General features: G+C 44.3%; 1 protein-coding gene across 1 annotated transcript in view; it reads left to right on the forward strand.

Annotated features, from left to right (window-relative positions):
* The window catches only part of LOC147886097 (Insulinase (Peptidase family M16) family protein), an 81546-nt gene that overhangs the window by 34153 nt on the left and 26086 nt on the right, over positions 1 to 21307 (forward strand). The window contains exons 11-17 of the mRNA XM_087395168.1: positions 4191 to 4347; positions 4576 to 4731; positions 4869 to 5236; positions 5393 to 5542; positions 6121 to 6303; positions 6432 to 6635; positions 6736 to 6842. Coding sequence (XP_087251294.1) covers positions 4191 to 4347; positions 4576 to 4731; positions 4869 to 5236; positions 5393 to 5542; positions 6121 to 6303; positions 6432 to 6635; positions 6736 to 6842 — 1325 coding nt within the window. The remainder of the gene's footprint in view (positions 1 to 4190; positions 4348 to 4575; positions 4732 to 4868; positions 5237 to 5392; positions 5543 to 6120; positions 6304 to 6431; positions 6636 to 6735; positions 6843 to 21307) is intronic.

Raw genomic sequence — 21307 nt, forward strand, 5'->3', positions numbered from 1 at the left:
TAGAGCCCCCAAATGTGCTGGTCATGGCATTCGATGTACGGGACGTTCCATACAGTGGCGTACGTTCCATACCACGACTGTAACAAAAAAAGCCGTTGTAGATTCAAAAAGCATCCGTTTTTTGTCCCTTTTGAAGTGGTTTTCTGCCTATTTATGTCAGTTTGGGCTTGCCTCTCCTCCAAGCCTCCTTATAAACCCCTCTCCCCTCTATCCCCTCTCTGCCTTCCAAACCTTCATATAAACCCGTCTCCCCCCTCTTGCTCTCGACCAAGCTCTCTGTCCTCTCCATCTCCCTCTCCACCAAGCAGCTCAAGCTCCCAAGTAGCCTAACTCCCTCTCCATCACGCTCTCCCTCCCTTCTCCCTCTCCAACAAGCTCCCTCTCCATCTCTCTTATCCATCTCCCTCTCCCTCTTTCTCTTCATCAAGCTCATCCTCCATCTCCATCTCCATCAGGCTCCCTCCATTTCCCTCTCCATCAAAGCTCCCCCTGCCTCTCCCTCTCCATCAAGCTACCTCTCCATTAAGCTCCCACTCCATTTCCCTCTCCATCAAGCTCCCTGTCATCTTCCTCTCCCTCTCCCTCTCCCTCTCCCTCTCCATCAAGCTCCCCCTCTATCTTTATCTCCCTCTCCATCAATCTCTCTTTCTGCGTCTCCATCAAGATCCCCCTCCATCTCCCTCTCCCTCTCCATCAAGCTTTCCCTCCCTCTCCCTCTCCCTCTCCATCAAGCGTACCCTCCATCTAAAATATCTTTTTTTTTTTGTATCGAATGTACGATTAAGATTTTTATTTCGTTTAGTACCGCACTAATATCCAATGGTACGCATCGTATGTGATCGAACCTATCAACCATGGTCTTGGTCTAGATGGTCTTCCTCTTGCCTATATACTCAAGGCCACCATGGCCTCCCAATTGTGTATGGGACCAAGTCCCCAATTAATCCACATGTCACCACGAGGGTGAAGGCCACCATAGCCTCCCCCCCCCTCCCAAAATGGGCAATACATGAGTGGGTATATTCTAGTCAACCCACATCAACAGGGAATACATTCGGTTGCAACAATGACAACATGTGGGACCATCAACAGGTGCCATCAGCTGAAGCCAGTCTGCCCCTACTGCACGTTTCACCATCAACATGTGTGATTTGAACTATGCGTCAACCACACTATGCACATGATTTTTTCTTCATGGTTTGAGTGACTGCCATGCGTCAGCAGCGTGACAGCCATCAAACTCCCATAGTCTGCGAACACAGTCTACCTGCACTTATACCAATTGTTGGAGCAACAGAAGTTGCCACTTTGTCACCCACAAGATGCGCTTGGTGCAGGTCCCAATTCTGGTCCCATAGCAACACTTTCCCTCTCAGAGACCCCAAATGTCCTGGAGGGACACTTTGGGCTTTCTTTCTCTCGCCCATATATGCAAGGCCACCATGGCCTCCCAAATGTTTGGGGCGAAGGCCACCAATACCTCCCCAATAAGACCTCCCTTGCAGAGGAAGGATGTAAAACCAAAGGAAGGGCGCAATCAAATGAAGACACTAAAGTAGATATCTACAATGCTAATAGGTGTGAGCATAAGGATCACTCTCAAGGCCACTTAAATTTGAGAGAATAGCCCAAATCACTCGGAGTAAATTTCTCAACACATTCGTGGATGGCTTAAAGCTAGGACTCAGGTACTCCTGTGGACTTTCAAACACTTGCACCTTGCTGTAGCTTTGGATGCTTTATGTAGAGCAATTTATGTGCTCCGATCTTTGCCGTGCACTTCCACGTTCAGTGTGCTTCTCAGTGAGCTGCAATGGCTTGAATGACTTGTTGGGCAAGGGGGTAAAGATCCCTTTTTATAGGGGAGGGGCACAAGTGTTCCCTTTTTAGGCTGGGCGAGTGGCCTGCTAACATATGTACACTTTTGTAAAGCAGTTGACTAGTCTGTAGGCCGAATGGCTCTTGGTCCAAATTTTGCCTCACCAACTTATATAGGTTGTAACTTGTGCTACAGACTGAATGATCATCTCTGGGTTTGTAGGCTATAAATGCAATTTTTGGGCCTCTCTCTGCCCACATGTGGGCCCTTGCCACTGCCCTATGTTGGCTTGTCTCAACTCTCCATAGTCCCATGTGGACCGATATTCATTTTTTCTGTTAGATACACTATCTTTCCCCTATCATGCAGAGCTTCTAGCTATTCTGCCATATTAGCGGACATGCAAATTTCACTGGTGAAGTTTTCATCTATGTTGTGGCTTGCTGATATTGTGATGAAATTCTTTCTATCTTAAATGGTGCATTGCCCTATTAGCTAGATTGTCTTAGCACTTTTTCGTTTAGATGCTCGTTTGGAGACTAAAATGAAATCTTGTCATCTTGACAAGTAGTTGTAGCTTGAATGTAGAGGATGTGTACTACTTCTTGATTAGCCTTCCCCTTTTGTGCTAGCCTTTGTCTTGGCTTAGTCTATTAGTTTTATAAGATTGGACTGTAAAATACTTGTTTTTCATGGGCTTTAACTGTAACATGGCTTCTTCTTCTTGGCAGCAAGTCACTTTTTGATGTCTCCTCTTGCCGCTTTTTATACCGTGTCTATTTCTTACCTTTCCTACCCTTCTCTTGGGAGTAGATCATCTTAGCACAAGGTGGCACATTGACACAATTTGGAGAGAGAAGCTCTCTCCTCGACCCTCCATTGTCTGCTCATGAGGTTATTGCCATAGCTAACGAGTAATGCAGTAGAAGGTGACATCAACTGGGAATACCACTTCAAGATCTTTGTAGTCGGGTGCAGGAGGACCAAGTGGGAGATATATTAGAGACCCTATGGATGCCATGGCTACACAACGACCTCTGACTTTGATTTGCTTAAATGGTAGACGAATTGCCAACGAGAGGCATTTTTTCTACAGCGATCTCGCCTTTAACTTTGCATGCACCTTCACTTAATAGTTGCTTTACAACGCAATTATAGTTGCAGCTGCAATAGGATCAGTTGATTTAACCCTTGCCAATTCAGCAAGCTTCCGCACTATTGATAAAGTATCAAAATGAGACTTTGAATGCAGAATTAAAAGATAAAAGGCGATATGAGAGAGTTGGGTGGAGAATTGTCACGAATGAATGGAGTGAGACGTGCAAGGAGAGACTTGATCTTTTTTTATGTATGAAGATGCATTGGGAAGACATTCTTGTGAGCTGTAGATGCCTTACTTTCAAGCTGTCATGTTACAATGGAGTAGATGTACTCCCATGTTTGGGTAGCCATTGAGGAGGTGGGTGAGGAAATGCTGAAGTAGTGTAACCAAAAAGCGTGTTTCTAGCAAGCGAAACACTTAGAAACGTTTCTCGCCGAAACGGGCGAAACGCCCTAGTACAGGTTGTCACCTGTGTCTTGACTCTTTTGAGAGTGCTTAGTGTGTATATGTGTTTTTGAGAGCTCTTTTCAGAGAGAAAGAGAGAGAATCTGAAGATAATTATTTATGTTTTATATATAATTCATATAAAGTACATTTTAAAAACCCATTTCTAGACGGAACACCTAGCAAAATCTAGAAAGGTTTCTTGTGACACTGTGTGGAAGTAATCACACACAAGTGTAAGGCCATTGGAACCTCTCCTTGTGCTTCCCACTCATTAGGTTTGTGGATTGTGGATGTTTAGCTTGATTAATGGACTTCTGGGTGATATTAAAGAGTTCTTCTCCTTTGAGCGTGTCAAATCTTTGATTTTGGATGCTGGTTTTGTGCTTTTAGTCATTATGAAGTGGAAGTCTTGCTGGTGCCTCTCTGTTAGAAGAGCTTATGTTAACGTCTCTGATAAAACCTGACCAAGTGGCTTTGACCCATTCGAAGAGCCAATGTTACTTCTCTGATAAAGCCTGAACAAGTACGTAGCAATAATCATGTCTGTCCATCCTTTTCTTGTCTTCGTCATTAAGCATGAAGCCCATTTGTGTTCCTTTGGCTCTTCTTGACCTGCTCTGTACCTTTTTAAGTACTGGATGTACGCTGCCTCAAGTGTGTCATTGAAGGAAGAAAAAGAGAGAAGGGGGAGGGGGGAGAGAGACAGAGAGAGAAAGAGAGAGAGAGAGAGAGAGAAGCAGGCCCGTAAGTGCCTTCTGCCGGTTATTGGATCCTTAACGCTGCTTGTTATGAATTTTAAGGGTTTTATCTTCTTGTGTGAAGGTGGAGGAGGTAGTGGGTTTGCTGTACCAGTATTTGAAACTGCTGCAGAAGATCGGCCCACAAGAATGGGTTTTTAAGGAACTTCAAGCTATGACAAATATGGAATTCAAATTTGTTGAAGAGGAACATGCAGACGATTATGCAGTGAATCTTGCAAGTATGGTTTGTCTTCTGTCTTCTTATAGAACCTGTTATCATTTTTGTTTTTGGAAGCAACGATGGTTTGAACTACGTGTCATGATATTCTAGATGGTAAGTAAAACGTGATTACAAGGTGTTAGTCGCATGCCAATAGGGTCAGTCTCAGCTTAACATTTTGTTCGCCTCAAATAGTTGAGGGCAGGGATAAGGACAGACGGTTTGTTGTGACTTTCTTGCAAGGCAGCAAACATGCATTTGTATCCGGAAAACCACATTATTTATGGAGATTATGCTCTGGAAGTGTGGGATCCTGATCTGGTCCAAAGCTTGTTGGATCTCATGGTTCCTGGCAATATGCGCCTGGATATTGTGACTAAGTCGTTTGATGCCAATGGTGCTGGTATGTCTTTCTTACATTCTTTTTGTGTCAAAGTTGTGAAGATGTTTTTGTGCTATTAACATACCATTCTTTTTTGGTCTTGCTTTTTTGGTCTTGTGCTTTTTATGTGAAAAATATCATTTTTTCAATCTTGTCAGGTGTGCAGCATGAACCATGGTTTGGTGTCCCATACACTGTGGAGGATGTTCCCAGTACTTTGATGAAAAGCTGGGCAGATTCCGTGCATATAGACCCTATGTTGCACATGCCTGTGGTCAATGAATTCATTCCCTCAGACTTCTCTCTTCGTGAAGTAAAAGATGTGGTTACCAATGTTCCAAAACTATTAATGGATGAAGCAGCTCTTAGACTCTGGTATAAGCTGGATCAAAAGTTCAAGATGCCTCGTGCAAATGCATACTTCTTGATATCCTGCAAGGGAGCATATGACAATGTAAAAGCTGCTGTCTTGACTGAGCTTTATGTGAAGCTTATTAAAGATGCCCTTAATGAAACATTGTACTTGGTAAGGTGTCCGGTTTATGTTTCCTAGCTCAAGTGCTCTACTTACCTATTTAATGATCCTTTACTTTAAATCCAACTGCGAATGTAGTCTTTTCAGCCAGCTGATATATTGGCTTGCTCAACATTGATCTTGATCAAACTCTTCTCACGTTTGCAGGCCAATGTTGCAAGGCTTGAATCTTCTCTGTCGGTTGCAGTGGATAAGATTGAGATTAAAATACATGGATTTAATGAAAAGCTACCTCTGCTAGCATCCAAAATATCATATTTACTGAAAAGTTTTGCACCATCTGTAAACCGCTTTGAGGTATGCCCAAAAAAATTTATTTCTGTTGTGTTGCTTAAGGTGAACCTCTTTGTTGTGGCCTTTCATGCTAGATGTTTCAGTACTTCACTCCACACACTCCAATGCATAATTCTTGTTGAGCTCAAAAAATATTGGTCTTCCCTTGTCATGCTGGTGCAAGCATTCTTTTGCCTTGTAATTGCTGTAATGCTAAATGATAATCCTAGTTGGACTCAAAAAATATTTGCTTCCTTGTCAATGCGGTGCAAAGAACGTTTGCAAGCATTCTTTTGCCTTGTAATTGCGGTTATGCTAAATGATAATCCTAGTTGGACTCAATAAATATTTGCTTTCTTGTCATGCTGTGCAAATGTTCTTTGGACTTCATTGGTCTTTGTGGACCTGGCTCGGAGGCAATGGTCCTTAGCTTCATACATGCATGCTTCTGGCAAGTTCCTTGCAGTCACTGTTATGCAGCTAAGGCTCGTTCCCAATTTGTGGATGGCTGAATTTCGAGCTCCATGGGACCTAATCTATTACTGTTGCTGGTGCAATTGAACCTGTGACCCATTGCTTCATTTGGGTGTTATGGAATTCAGGTCATCAAAGAGGAGTTACAACGAGGCTACACAAACTTCAATATGAAACCTCTAAAGCATGCTACATATTTACGCATGCAAATTCTGAGAAAGCGTTTTTGGAATTTGGAGGACAAAATAGACACACTATCTTCTTTATCCCTTGAAGACATGAATTCTTTTATTTCTCAATTACTGAGCCAGGTGATTATTTCATTCTATGTTTTAGTTTTTGTGACTATTTATTTTCAAGTTTCTTACTGTTGGCTGCATTTTGCAAAGCACGATATCACTCTTTTTGTGATAGTTGGGCTTTTCTGTTTATCACGTAGAGTCATATTGAGGCTCTTTGCCATGGTAATCTTCTGGAAGATGAGGCGATGACCATAGCAAATATATTCAGGGATCACCTTGTTATCGAACCGTTGCCAACCGCAGCCGAACCTAAAGAGTCAGTATTGAAGCTTCCTGCTGGCACCAGTCTGGTCTTCAATGCTGATGCAAAGAACATAATGGAAGAGAACTCTGCCGTAGAGGTGATGTATAAATGAATTTGATTTGATGGCATTTTACCAAATTAGTGTTGGCATTTCGGATTTACCTGAATGTTTTCCCTCTTCATTTGTCTTCCCTCAGATGTATTTTCAGCTTGAACAGGACACGGGTGAGCAGAGTGTGAGGGCACGTGCGATCTATGACCTTGTTGAAACCATTGTATATGAGCCTTGTTTTAACGAGTTGAGGTACTTGCTATTTCTATTGTGTTTGATAGTTGCTAAAATTTCAGAATTTCATCACTTTGCTCCAACTTAAGGAATGCAATCCAGCATGGTCTGGGACGGCATAGATGGTCGTTCTTAAGGACTCTTACCTTCTATTTTAAATTATGCAAGCCTGGATTTGAATTCTGTTTGCTTTGGATTTAGCAAATTTTTTGCAAACTACAGCAAGAGTTGTGATTGGCATTGTTCACTTTGCATCCTTTTTCGATTGTCAAATTTGATAATTTTACCTGTCAACTCATTGAGTGGTATTGCTGTGCTCCATTTAATTTAAATCTGTGCTCATTTGGTCATGCTGCATGAAGCTAGCATCACAGAATTTTGATTTGAAGGACCCATTACATTCGAATAATGGGTTGTAACTTCTAAGCTAGTGCCATATCAGCATTGGGGATCTTTATCCTAGCTTTTGGGAAAATAATTGTCATGGATGCCTTGTGTTAGATTATTGCCATAACATTAGGCAGTGACCAATGTAATCCATAAGTATAAAAGGTGGGATTCACGTGATGCACAAGCTCTTTCAGTTATTTCCCTTTCTGTCAAAAGGTTTATCATTTCTCACATTTGGTCATGCAAGACCTCGTAGGCAGCTTGGGATATTTTAGAGAGCATGTTTGCAGCTAGAAATGATGCGTGGGTCTCTTTCATGGAGAGAGCTATCTCACACACATATGGATGAGGGTGATTCCATGAATGCTCACCTTACCAAGCTTTAGGATTTGAGGGAACAATTGCTGAATATAGATGAGGTCATTCTTGATTCAGAGATGATTACCACCACTCTGAATTCTCTTCTTGAGTTGTATCTCGGTTTTCATACCTCGCTGAATTTGTCATTGAGGGGGGGTGCCAATCCTCTCTCTTTTCACGAGTTGGTAGGACTCTTGTTGTAGGAAGAGCAAATAAGGAAGAACATGGCCACACAGGTTGGCGACCATGCCATGCTCTCAAATTCAAGCCCAAAGGGAAAGGGCAGCAAAAACAACATTCAAATCAGCCTACACATCAGCATAAAGCTGATTCCGGACAGCCCTCTCACAAGGCTAAAGGTGATGTAAGGAAGTCAAAGAGGAAGGGTACTTGTCACTACTGCAAGAAACCGGGTCACTACATTGGTGAATGCAAGAAGAGAATAGCAAAGGAGAAGAAAAAGGATTTGGGTATGGCTGGCTCAGATGCATCAACCCCTCGTACACATGAAGGAGTTGATGCTACAACCAACTTTGTGGAAGAGGATTATGCCTTTTTGTCTTGCATTTCAGATTTTCAAGTGGCTGGTCCTGATACTACAGCCACTCTTGAGGATGACTCATATGCTTTCTTGACATGCAGTTATGACTCATATGCTTTCTTGACATGCAGTTATGACCCTTCGAAGGATGCATGCACTTTTAGTGTCAACGAGACATTGAACACATGGTATTTTGATAGTGGTGCATTCAAGCACATCACTTCCAGGAAAAGTCTTTTTGCATCTCTGCATGCATCACTTGCTGGAAAGTGAGTGACTTGTGTAAACAATTCTTCTTATTCAGTATGTGGAGTGGGTGACATTATACTTACCTCCACGGATGGCACGGATTTCAGAATTTCTGATGTTCTTTATGTGCCTGGTATCAAGAAGAATTTACTTTCAGTGTCCTCGCTTAATCGAGGAGGGTTTCAGGTCATCTTTGATGATGCTAAGTATGCAGTCCGAGACAAAGAAAATGATTATGCTTTGATGTTGTCTGGCACTTTCTATTGCTATCCTCTAGGTGTGCTTGTGGCTCTACCTTCCTCAATCCGTAGCTGATGGGATGAGACTCGCATCTGTCCAACGACAATCCTGAATGCATGTGAGACACGTTTGTCCTCCTAGTGTGGGGATCTGATGATCAGTTCTTCCTCTGATACTTTAAGGAAGTAATCATGATAGAACTAGATCTTGGTGGGGAACTCCTTGTTCCCCCCTTAAGTCCGTGGCGTGTAGAGTTGGAGTAGATCTAACCGTATGATACGATTAGATCTTATATCATGGAATTAGGGAGGACGGGGCATCTAAGCTATAATGAAGGGCGGGAGTGGGTCCATCTGAATACCCTATTTGGCAAACCATTTGGATATATGTGCATACCAGGCCGTGTTGATCCCTCTGTTTGCTAGTCCTCTAGATGACTTGAGTGTTAAATCTTGGTATCTCGCTGCCACTCTGTTCCGAATTCTTGGAGTATGGACAATCTGAAAATGATACATTGACAGCATATTTGCCCATTTCATATGCTTCTCGGAGAGTGAAAATGATACATTGATAGCATATTTGCCCATTTCATATGCTTCTCGGAGAGTTTTGTCTGAGTTAGAAACTCTTGCCAAAAGTGACCCATAAATTTAGCATCCCTGTCACTGACAATCTCCTGAGGAAAACCATGGTGCTTGAACACATACTCAGTGAATTGCCAGGCAACCTGTGAAGCAGAGTACCGAGTTTTAGTCGGTATGAAATGGGCCTGCTTAGTCATCCTGTCAACCACCACAAATATGCTATCCCAACCCTTATCTGTAGAAGGCAAGCCTGTAATGAAGTCCATGGCAATGTGAGTCCATTTGCCTTCAGGAATGGGTAGCGGTTGCAGAAGGCCTGCGGGTAATCGGCTGTCCACTTTATTTTGTTGGCAGGGCAAACATTCACTGACAAACTTAACCACATCTTGCCACAAACCATCCCAAATAAAGCTCTCCTTGACTTTTTCATATGTTTTTGTGATACCCGTATGCCCTAACATAGGGGATGAGTGCATTTCCTGTAATACCATCAACCTGTACTTGGAGTCTGGCACAAGATAAATTCTGTCCCTGCACCATAACAGTCCGTTGCGGAGCTGAAATCGAACATGTCCTTGGCTGGACGGACTTTGTAACTCCACAAAAATAGGAGCTGCATCAGAATTTTGCATGTATTCCTCCTGAATCCCAAGTATCCACTCCTGATGAAGCGTGGAAATGGCAGACAGTTTGCATGACCACATCCTGGACAAGGCATCAGCAACCACATTCTCTTTCCCCTTTCTATATTCAATGTCAAAATCATAGGACTGAACTGCAGCCAGCCATCTCTTCTGCTTCATGGATAAATCAGGCTGCGTTAAGAAGTACTTGAGTGTCCTATGATCCGTTTTGACCTTAATCTTGCTACCGTACAGGTAGTGGTGCCATTTTGCAAAAGCATGCAAGATTGCCAGCATCTCTTGATCATAAACATGATAATTCATTTCTCTGGCATTAAACTTCATGCTCTCAAAAGCAATTACACCATGCTCTTGTTTTAGGACAGCCCCTAAACCTTTGCCACTGGCATCCGTCTCAATAATGAAAGACCGTGAGAAATCAGGGCACACCAATACAGGTGCATTGCTAAGGGCATTCTTGAGGTTATCAAAGCTGAGTTGTGCTGCTTCTGACCATTGGAAGGCATCCTTTTTCAGCAAATCAGTGAGAGGGGCAGCCCTTTTGGCGAAGTGCCTAATGAATCTCCTGTAAAAAGAAGCAAGACCCAAGAAACCTCTGAGCTGCGTGGTATTTTGCGGCTGCGGCCACTCCTTAATGCATTTCACCTTAGCTGGGTCTACCTTGATTCCATGCCTGCTTACAACATGACCAAGATATTCAACCTCCTCTGCCATAAATGTGCACTTGCTGGCCTTTGCATAAAGCTGATGCATTCTCAAGATTTCTAGCACTTGTCGGACATGGTCAATGTGTTCCTGTGCATCCTTACTATAAATGAGAATGTCATCGAAAAATACCAGCACACATTTGAAAAGAAGGTGGTGTAAGATCTTGTTCATGAGTGCCTGGAAGGTGGCTGGTGCATTAGTCAAACCAAAAGGCATCACCTTGAACTCATATAATCCTCTTTCTGTACGAAAGGCAGTCTTATGCTCATCACCCTCTTTCATCCTGATCTGATGGTAACCTGACCTCAAATCAATCTTTGTGAAATACTGAGCACCCTTGAGTTCATCCAGCAGGTCATCAATCCTGGGAATAGGAAACTTGTTCTTAATGGTGGTCTTATTCAATTCTCTGTAATCAATGCACATACGAAAAGAGCCATCCTTCTTTTGCACCAGGAGTACTGGAGATGCAAATGGCGAGGTGCTATGAGCAATAAAGTTTTTCTCAAGCAAATCTCGCACCTGTGTTGCCACTTCTTCCCGTTCAACCTTAGAGAGTCGGTACGGGGCCTTGTTTATTGGTTTACTACCATGTTCCAGGACTATGGCATGATCAACATCTCTTTTTGGGGGCAACTGAGATGGCATATCAGCAAACACATCCCCAAATTCTAAGAGCAATTTCTGCATTTCACAATTATCCACATGGGAATACCACCCTCCTGAGGTACAGAGACATTCAATGCATAAATGGCACTTTCGTTCTTGAGCTCCCTAGTTAGCTGCCTTGCTGAAATGACCTGCAATTTCTGATTCACAATGCCCTGCAATGTAACAGTTCTACCTTTGTGGCAAAACGCAAGAGATAAAGCATTCAAATCTATACTGATTTTTCCCAGGGATTTCAGCCAATCACAACCCAGGACAGCATCTATGGGTCCCATATCCAATGCCAAAAGATCACCTGCAAACTCATAATGATCAGAAAACTTGATCCTGGCATCCTGGCAACAATGTCTGCTGATCATGTGCTGTCCATTCGCGATCTCCACTTTCAGACCATGGTCTATCTCTGTAGCAACTAATCCCAATCTTTGCAATGTTCTACAATTAATGAAACTGTGAGTGCTACCACTGTCTACCAATACATGGACAGATCTGCCATTAATCATTCCCTTCAACCTGATTGTGTCAGCACTTTTGGCACCCATCAAGGCATGTAGTGAGATGGTATACAGTGTAGGCTGGGCATCCCAATAAATCTGTTCATCATCCACAGGAACATTACCATTAGCATCACCTCTGACAGGAAAAGGCATTGAAGGTTGATGCTCCAACACAGAGAGTGTTGGCTTACGGCCTTTCCTGCTACATGTAGGCTGAATATCAATCTCATGCATCACATGAGTGGTTTGCTCAATAGCCCCACCTGGATCAAAAGGGAAAACAGTCCCCTTTGTGGCATCTGTGTCAGGAGACTCATCTATATCATGAACTCCTGTCAATTCCTCATGAGAGACATCATGGGGGTCTGCTACATCAGCCACTTCATCATCATCAGATAATTCAATTATCATGCTGAGTTTGGCTGAGCTGACATTCTTCATTTTGCACACATCTCGGTGCTCAGGTGTCCATTTCTCTCCACACCTAAAGCATAAATTTGCCTTCTTTCTACTGTCCATTATGGCTCTGGAATGTTGTTTAACTTCTGATTTGCCAAAACCAGCGCTGGGTTTGACACCTGTCTTTGCATCCATGGGCCTGTATGGCTTTGCATATGGCATCTTACTTCCAGAAACCATTGGATATGGTGGGAAGGAAGCAGCTGCTGGTTTCTTATCAATCCAATCAGCAGAATTTGTCTTCCTGTTAGCATCATAAGCAGTACCATAGAAGCTATGTGACACATGCTTGTACTTGCCAGCATATTTTGGCTCAAACACCTCAGCAAGCTGGGCTGCTCGCTCAATGGTTAGAGGATTGTGAGCCCTCACATCAGCAGCTAGAGAGGGATCTAAGCCTTGTATAAAACGCAGCAACTTCCCTTTCTCAGAAATATCCTGTACAAACAAAGAAAGTCTCCAAAAACGCTGCAAGTACTCCTGGACTGTACCTGTTTGTGACAGTGCATAGAATTCAGCAAGGTACTGTTCAAGGATCAGGGCCGAGACGAAGGTCGTGACCATAAGCTCCTTGAACTGTTTCCAGGTGGTAGGCTTTCTGAGGTGACTCTCGCATGTAACACCACCATGTATGTGCATAATCCTGTAAATGCATGCCAGCAAAAATGATCCTCTCCTCATCATTCTTAGGGTAGAAGCGGAAATAATCTTCAAGCTTCGTGAGCCACTCCTCCAACTCATTGGGAGTACAAGTGTCACCCTTAAACTTATGCACAGAGATTTTATCTTTCACATCTTTGGCTGCGTTATTCCTATAGTGACTACCAGCATACTCACGCTTGAAGCTCACATACTGTGAAAAGGGCATCTCATTATGAACATCCTCAGGCAAAGCCCTATATGAACGTAAGGCATCTGAAAGCATATCATCCATGTTTGCATGCTGCCCACTTCCAGCATCATGCTGGTTAGGAGAACCACTCCCCTGATGCATAAAGTGCGTCTGACTGAAAGCATTACCTCCCTGATACGCAGGCTGAGTCTGACTGAATGTATTAACAGGAGGTGTCATTGAAGCATGCAATCCCTGCTGAGTCTGCCTGCCATAAACATCTCGGTGGGTGGATGGCATAGAAAAAGGTTGAGAAGAGGACTGGCCTCTCTCCCAACTGCCGTGAAACCCAACACCCAATCCAGGCATGCTCGCCGTTGGGAAAAATGTGCCAATGGGCCGGCCCAAAATGGACGGCTCAGCCAATGAAATATGCGAGCCAAATGGAGGCCTGGAATCAATAAGAGAAGTGCTCGGCGGCACGGGCAAGGCATCACCAAAATCAACATAATCCCCATGCTGGGGTGCATGCATAGAACCAACATCATAAGTGCGACGGCCATCAGCCATAAATCCCCTGTGTGGGTCAGGAAAATCACCCTGGCTATCCGACTGATCCTCGTGCTGGGGTGCGGGCTGCTTACCCTTATCGTGCATACTGATGGCGGTAGTGATATGTTGCCCAAGGTTCTTACCCATCTGGGTGATAGCTGTATCGTGCATAGCCATAGCAGTGGTGAGCTGCTGCCCCAACTGCTGACCCATCTGCTGAAAAGCCCCCTGAAGCATCGAGGCCAATGCATCTAGAAACTGTGTGTCGGTAGGCATAGCAGAAACTGGCTGTGAAGGAGATGCACCCTCGGGGACCGGCATCTGCTCCTGCTGAGCAACATCGTCACCGTGCTGAGATGACTCATCCAAGCGGGGTGCACGTTTGGGTGCCATGAGTGACATGAGGAAAATGTGCCAAGTGTCGAAGGCTCGATGTAGAGGCTCGAGAGGTGTCAGTAAAGAGGCTCAAATGCAGTCGTTGAAGAGGTCCGAAGAAAGCTCGGTGAAGAGGCTGGAAACGGGGCTCAAAATGAGCCACGAAGGTGGCTTAAAAAGGCCCAGAATAGGGCTGTAGGAGTTTTTTTTTTTTTTTTGGAGCTTAGGACAACTAAGACACCTAGGGTAGTCTCAACTAAACCAAACTGACTAAACCCAACCTTATCCAATCACTAACCTAACCAGACCTAACCTAACCTCACCAATCAAACCCAAGTAGCTAGAACTAACCCAACCTAAACCCCAACTAGCTGAACCTTAGCAACGGCTAAGGTTGCAGCAACGCAGCGCCGACGAAAGGCGACGTCGACGGCACGGGCGGAGAAGGCACGAGCGCGACGTGGGCGCCAAGATGGTGACGGGGACAGCGACAGCGACGGGGCGGGTAGAGAAGGGGGAGCTGGAGTAGCGACGGAGCGAGTAGAGAAGGGGCGTTACAGCGACGGAGCGGGGCGGGGTGTGGCGGGCATGGCGTGGCTGGCTAAGGGAAGGAAAAACGGTGGGGCGACGACGGGAAGCTGGAATACTACACAGACTGTTGAGGCTCAAACTTGCAACGCAGGCTGCTGGGCAGCAACGTAATCAGGCATGTCGTTGATGGTGCACAAGGATTCGTTGATGGCGCACGTTCGTGCCGTTTGTTTGCTGGCAGCCCACGCTTGTTTCCTTGACGATTTCCTTGACGTAGCTTGGCCGACGACGTGCTAGTAGTTCCCCTCAGCCTGAAGCGGTGGCAAACCATGATTGATAGCAAGACTCAGCGAGGGTCAGGTGCCAAGAGCTTGGTCTCTGATACCAATGTAGAGAAGGGGGAAGGGGCAGATTTGGAGATGGGGAGAGAATAGCAAAAGTAAGGGAGGAAAGAGAGGAGAAGGGGAAGGAGAAAGGAAGAGAGAGAAGGCTGAGGGAATAGAGAGAGGGAGAGAGAGAGAGTGTGAGCGTAGGCAGCAGGTAGCAGGAGGGAGAGTAGATAGGATTAGATGTCACATCAAAAAGTCCCTTACAATCCTTTTGGGTTGACTTATATAGTCCCCCACAGTTCCCACATTTCCCCTACTATTCTCCCATCTATTTCCCCCTTAAAATCCTTCTTTTTCCCACCTTCATTACACGTCGTACAGTTCCGTACTTGTCATCGTACTTACGAAGTACAACTTACGTACCTGCGATGTATTGTCTGTTTCGTACCAGAGCCACGGTACCTATGCCATCGTACAAATGAGTACTTGCATCGTCGTACTGTCTGTACTGACCGACGTGCCTACACCGTACATCTTGCACACAGGATTTGCGTTGCCGTACAACCACGTGGGAACGTACCTTCATCCGTACATCGTACGTTCGTTGTACTTGATCCGTACATCGTGCATATTCCGTGCTGCTCCTCCATACAGTCACGTGTGCATGTACCAGGCTACCGTATAGTTTCATACAGCTATCGTATCAGTTCCGTACAGCTATCATACACTGTTTCGTACAAGCAACGTACTGCTTTCGTACCGGCATAGTACCTATTACCGTACTGGCATCCGTACAGTTGTACTTGATCCGGAATTTGGTCAACAAAAATTTGGGGCTTTTGTGTTGGAAGCTAAATTTCAACTGAGCAGTAACTCATACTTTTGAGTTTGGGATAGTAACTCGTACTTTTGCATTTTCAAGCCTTGAGGCTATACATTTGGGTCAATATTGCAGGACATTGAGTCACTTTTGTAGGACATTGAGTGACTTTTGAAGGACATTGAGTCAAATCTTCACACATTGGGTCACATTTGCAAAAATTTCAGCAAAATTTGGGGCTTTTCTGTATTTGCCCTCTTTTTGGCCTATTTGCCCTCAATAAATTTGGGGTTTTTGCCAGATTTGCTGTTTTTGCAGTGAACATTGCCTGCCACAGTCACATTTGGGTCAGATCTGCATTTGCCCTTTGGTTTGGGTCAGAAATTTGCCAGCTTTTTGCAGTGATAGCCTTGAGGCTTTTGGGTTTTCAGGTCTTTTTCAGGTATCACATTTGCTATGGCTGGGAACAATCAAGATTTATTTGGAGTTCTTCGTGAAGATGATAAGTTGGATGGCACCAACTATCCGATGTGGTCTTATCTCATGAAACATATTCTTGTTGCAAAGCATTTGTGGAATATTGTTTCCGGGGCTGATCTGAGGCCAGCCAATGCTATAGTGGTTGCCTCTACTGCTGGTCCCTTTGCAGGGGGTACTACTCCTTATGCCTCTTTCTCTAGCACTCCTACTGCTGCTCTTCCAACTCAAGAACAGTCAAGATGGGATGCAAGAGATGCAAATGCACATTCATGCATTGCTTTATCATGCAAGAGAATCATTATTCCACACATCCGGTCTTGCAGGACAGCAAAGGATGCTTGGGATAAATTGGCTTCTCTCTATCATATTCGCAATGAAGCTCGTGTTGCATATTTGAGAAGGCAATTACAGGAAGTCAGTATGAATGAAGGTGACTCTATGGATGCATACCTGACAAAGGTCAAGGACCCATGGAACAGCTTGCCAACATTGATGAGGTGGTGCCAAATTCACAGCTTGTCAGTACCACATTGAATGGATTGCTAGATACATATCAAGGGTTTGCTACAACCCTTTGATTAGTGGCCATGGGTAATCCAGACCACTATTCTTTTGATCAGCTAGTTACTTTGCTTTTGCAGGAAGAGCAAAGTAGAGCTAATAGACAAGCCATTATTCCTGATCATGCATTTGCTTCATAGCAGACAGGAAGAGGCAAGGCTTCCAAGCCTATGGGCAAGCCAAAATCTGCGCATAGCAGCTGCAATTCCTTCCATGCATCAAATACAGCAGATAGGTCAAAGAAGAAAAGATGCAACTATTGTTGCAAGCTTGGACATGACATTTCAGAATGCAGGAAGCTTATTGCTTCGGAGAAAAAGAAAGTAGGATTGACAGTTAATGCCTCACATGCTATTGAATCCCATGAGCCAGAAGATGCTTCACATGCACATGCTCTTCAGGATGATTGGGCATGGGCTGTCCATTGCTCATTTGATCCCTCCAAAGCTGATGCATTCTTTATTGCTAATGATGCTCAGTCCTGGTACTTTGATAGTGGTGCTTCCAAGCATGTCACATCTTGCAGACAGTTGTTTCATTCTTTAGATGATGCACCTCGAAGGGGGACTGTTACATGTGCTAATAATGCTTCATATGCTGTAAAAGGAGATGGAGATGTGCAGCTCACATCCATTTCAAGCCATCCTGTCACTCTGACAAATGCTCTTTTTGTGCCTGGAATTGAAGTCAACTTGATTTCAATTTCAGCAATTGCTACTTCAGGTTTCAGAGTGATTTTTGATGGCTATAGATGCCTAGTTTATGATCTTCGTGATGACAATGCCATAGTTCTCACTGGCACTTTGCAAAAAGGGCTTTATCACCTTGATCATCATTCAGCTGCACTTTCTATTGAAGCATTGGCTATTTCAGATTCACAGCTTGTTGAAACTCATCTTTGGCATGAGAGAATGGGCCATCTCAATTATAGAGCTCTTGCAAAGCTACATTCACAGCAGATGGCAAATGATGTACTTCAGACTCACACAGTTTCCAAACATGTGTGTGAGGGTTGTCTTTTGTCACCTACGCGGGCATTGAAGACTGTTACACCTTATGAAGCATGGAAAGGCAGGAAGCCTTCACTTTCACACGTGAGAGTTTTTGGGTCTCTTGCATATGTTCATGTACCATCTCAGCTGAGACATAAGCTTGATGACAAGGCGATCAAATGCATATTTATTGGTTACAGCCAGGAGAGCAGAGGGTATCGGTTATATCAACCAAATACTGGGAAGATTATTATCAGTAGAGATAATCTTTGCTGAACATTCAGCTTCTCCTCTTGTGGACTGCAAAGCAAAGCCAGATGTTGACATGTTTGATGCCTTTGAATCTTGGTTACCTCTGCCATCATCAGAAGAGGATTTTGATCAGCAACATGAGCCTCTTGCAGGCCCTCCACTAAGCAATAATCAGCCACAACCTCATGCTGATTTGCAGGTTTCTCTTCCGGCACAAAATGATCCCACTACTCATGATGCAGTCATTGAAGAAAGAGCTGTCAATAGACAGCAAAGGCAAGTTCTCAGATGGCTTCTTGATACATTGAGGGACAGCAAACAAGATCAGCCTTTTGCTGCCCGGACAAGATCAGGGAATAGACAGCATGGTCACTTTCTTGAGTTTGCACTCCTTGCTACAACTTGCAATGAGGAGCCTCTGCGCCATAAAGATGCTTTTGACAGCAAAGAGTGGATGGATGCAATGAGAGCTGAGCTACATTCCATTGCTAGAAATGACACATGGGAATTAGTAGATCTCCCTCTCGGCAAGCATGCCATTGGAACGCGGTGGGTCTACAAATTAAAAGGGAAATGTGATGGCAGCATACATCGATATAAAGCCTGTCTTGTTGCAAAAGGGTATGCCCAACAATAAGGCATTGACTTTGAGGAGACATTTGCTCCCACATCTAGGATTACTACCATTAGATGTGTCATTGCCATTGCAGCCCATCATCATTGGCAAGTGCACCAGCTTGACATCAAAACTGCTTTTCTTCATGGGGATCTGCAAGAAGTCTATGTCACACAACCTCCTGCATTGAGGTTGTTAATTCTGAAAATAAGGTATGCCGGCTTAGAAAAGCCGTTTATGGTTTGAAGCAGGCACCCAGGGCATGGTATGCCAAAATTCATGCACACTTACTATCCCTTGGTTTTCAGAATAGTCCCACAAAACCCACTCTTTATGTCCGTGGAGTGGATCTGATTTTTTAGTGCTGATTTTATATGTGGATGATATGCTCATCATGGGCCCAGATACTCAGCAAATTGCAGCTTTCAAGGCTGATTTGCAGCAGATTTTTGACATGTCAGACATGGGACGGCTCCATTATTATTTGGGCATTCAGTTTGCTTATGTTGAGGGGGGTATTATGATGTCTCAGTCCAAGTATATTGGACAGGTCCTTGATCGTTTTCAGTTTGAGGATTGCAAGCCAATCTCTACTCCAGTGGACCTTGGCTTCAAATTCTCAGCTCATGATGGGAGCCCACCATGCGATATCACTCTTTATCAGCAGGCTGTTGGATGCCTTATTTATTTATGTCACACAGACCTAACTTGCAGCATGCCGTATCTCAGCTCAGCAGATTCATGCACATGCCCAGTTCACAGCATTGGCAGGCAGTGAAGAGAGTTTTCAGATATCGCAGAGGCACTCAGGATTTAGCCCTCTTCTATGGTGATCAAGGTTCACTTACCATGCATGCTTACACGGATAGTGACTAGGCAGGATGTTCTGACACCAGAGTGTCACATACTGGCAGTTGTTTTTTGCTTGGCAATTCATGTATCTCTTGGCTCAGCAAGAAGCAACCAACAGTGGCCACGTCTAGCTGTGAGGCTGAGTACATGGCAGCTTTCACCGCTACAGTAGAGTGTGTTTGGCTTCGACAATTACTTACAGATCTTGGTATTCGCTAGACATCCTCCACTATTATCTACACTGATAGCCAGAGTGCTTTGGCCATTGCGCGTAACCCAGTGTTTCATGCGCGTACCAAGCATATTGAAGTTCACTATCATTATGTTCGAGAGCGGTTGTCAGGAGGAGACATAGAGTTGTCCTATCTTCCCACAGAGGACAACATAGCAGATATGTTTACAAAGGCACTTCCTCGTCCCAAGTTCGAAGTCTTTCGACAGGCTTTACACTTAGTTGCCTTTGTTACATGATCTGACATCCCTTGTACATTCATAGGTGGCTATATCCTTTTGGATGAACATGTGCCACCATGACTAGAAAATACCAGGTATTTAGAGACGTTTCCAGAGTACTTCAGCCCATCCCATGGAGGGGGGTTCGTAGGCCATCCTCTGGTGGTTCTAGTGATGCCCTATAGGCCATATTGAGACCTCCTTCCCCAGTGGGGAGAATGAGGGTCTCCCAAGCCACCTTGGCTACAACATCTGAGGTGCCATCTAACCCACTCCAAAGCCTGACAGGTCTCATGAGCTGAGATATACAACCTCTAGATTTGCACCAACAGAGCAAACGAACCAGGCAGTAGCCAATAATACTTGGTTCGCAACCACTACTGTGGATGCAAGGCCAAGTTTGGCGGAACTCCAAAAATGAGTTTTCCTCTGATGCTTTCCAACACGGAAGCAAACTATTGTGCTGGAGAGATGCCTATCCCAACCTGGCATCCTAAGTGAATCCTATTAAATCCCCTAGTCTGGAGTGTCCTCTTCATTAATTCAAAAGCCATTGGATTTGTTCCAATTAATATGGGCCCCTATTGCAGTGCAAAACAAATCCAAGGCTGTTCTGAAAGAGGTGAGTGTATGTGGTGTGGCATCCAAAAAAACAGCCGTATCATGTGCCAACTCACTATCCAAAAGCTCATCCTCTTGCCTCAACCGAAGACTCAGTCCTATAATATCAGCGTGAGCTCTAAGGTAGTAGCTCATATAGCTTCAGCCACAAATAAAAAGAGAATGGGGGCTAAAGGGCATCCTTGACGGACCGATTTGGAAATCTGAAATCAGTCTCCCTTGACTCCACCAATGAGAATCTGGCTATGGGCTGATCTGTAGAGAGACGACACCCGTGTGATCCATGCAGCTTTGAATCCAAAGTCTACTCTATCATTAGCTTTCTCAAAGTCCAGGATTAGAATGGCAAGCCTATGGCCATTATGTATGGCCCATTCAGAAGCCTCTTAGAATGAGAAAATATTATCAGCCTATGTCTGCGTATCATGTATAAGATCGGGAAGAAAGAGCTGTAGACGTAGGCTGATTGCTTTTGTTAGAATTTTGTATAAAGTGTCGAACAAAGTGATCGGTCTCCACTGCGACACTAAATTTCTGCAACCCCCTATAGGGATAAGATGAATGAGGTCCTTATTAAGTGAGTCTGGCATCTTACTCATGTTCCAAACGCCCTGCAGGGTTGAGGTAATGTGATCGCCAATCTGATCCCAAAATGAAATAAAGAAAGAGGGTGTAAGGTCATCTGAACCAGGACAGTTGCCCTTGTGAAGGGCAGAGAGACCAGTCCTGAACTCTATGTTGGTGAATGGTGCATCAACATAGTTACCAGAAACGCCCATTTTTGTCTTGGAAACGGAAACGCCGAAACAGAAACGGCTTTTCTTCCAGAAACACCATTTAGTAATCACATTTTTTTTTGTTGGTGTGGGTTGGTTT

The sequence above is a fragment of the Dipteris shenzhenensis genome, chromosome 24 (genome assembly GCF_047967505.1).
Source record: "Dipteris shenzhenensis isolate YYH24624 ecotype China chromosome 24, Dip_SZ_1.0, whole genome shotgun sequence".
NCBI lineage: Eukaryota > Viridiplantae > Streptophyta > Polypodiopsida > Gleicheniales > Dipteridaceae > Dipteris > Dipteris shenzhenensis.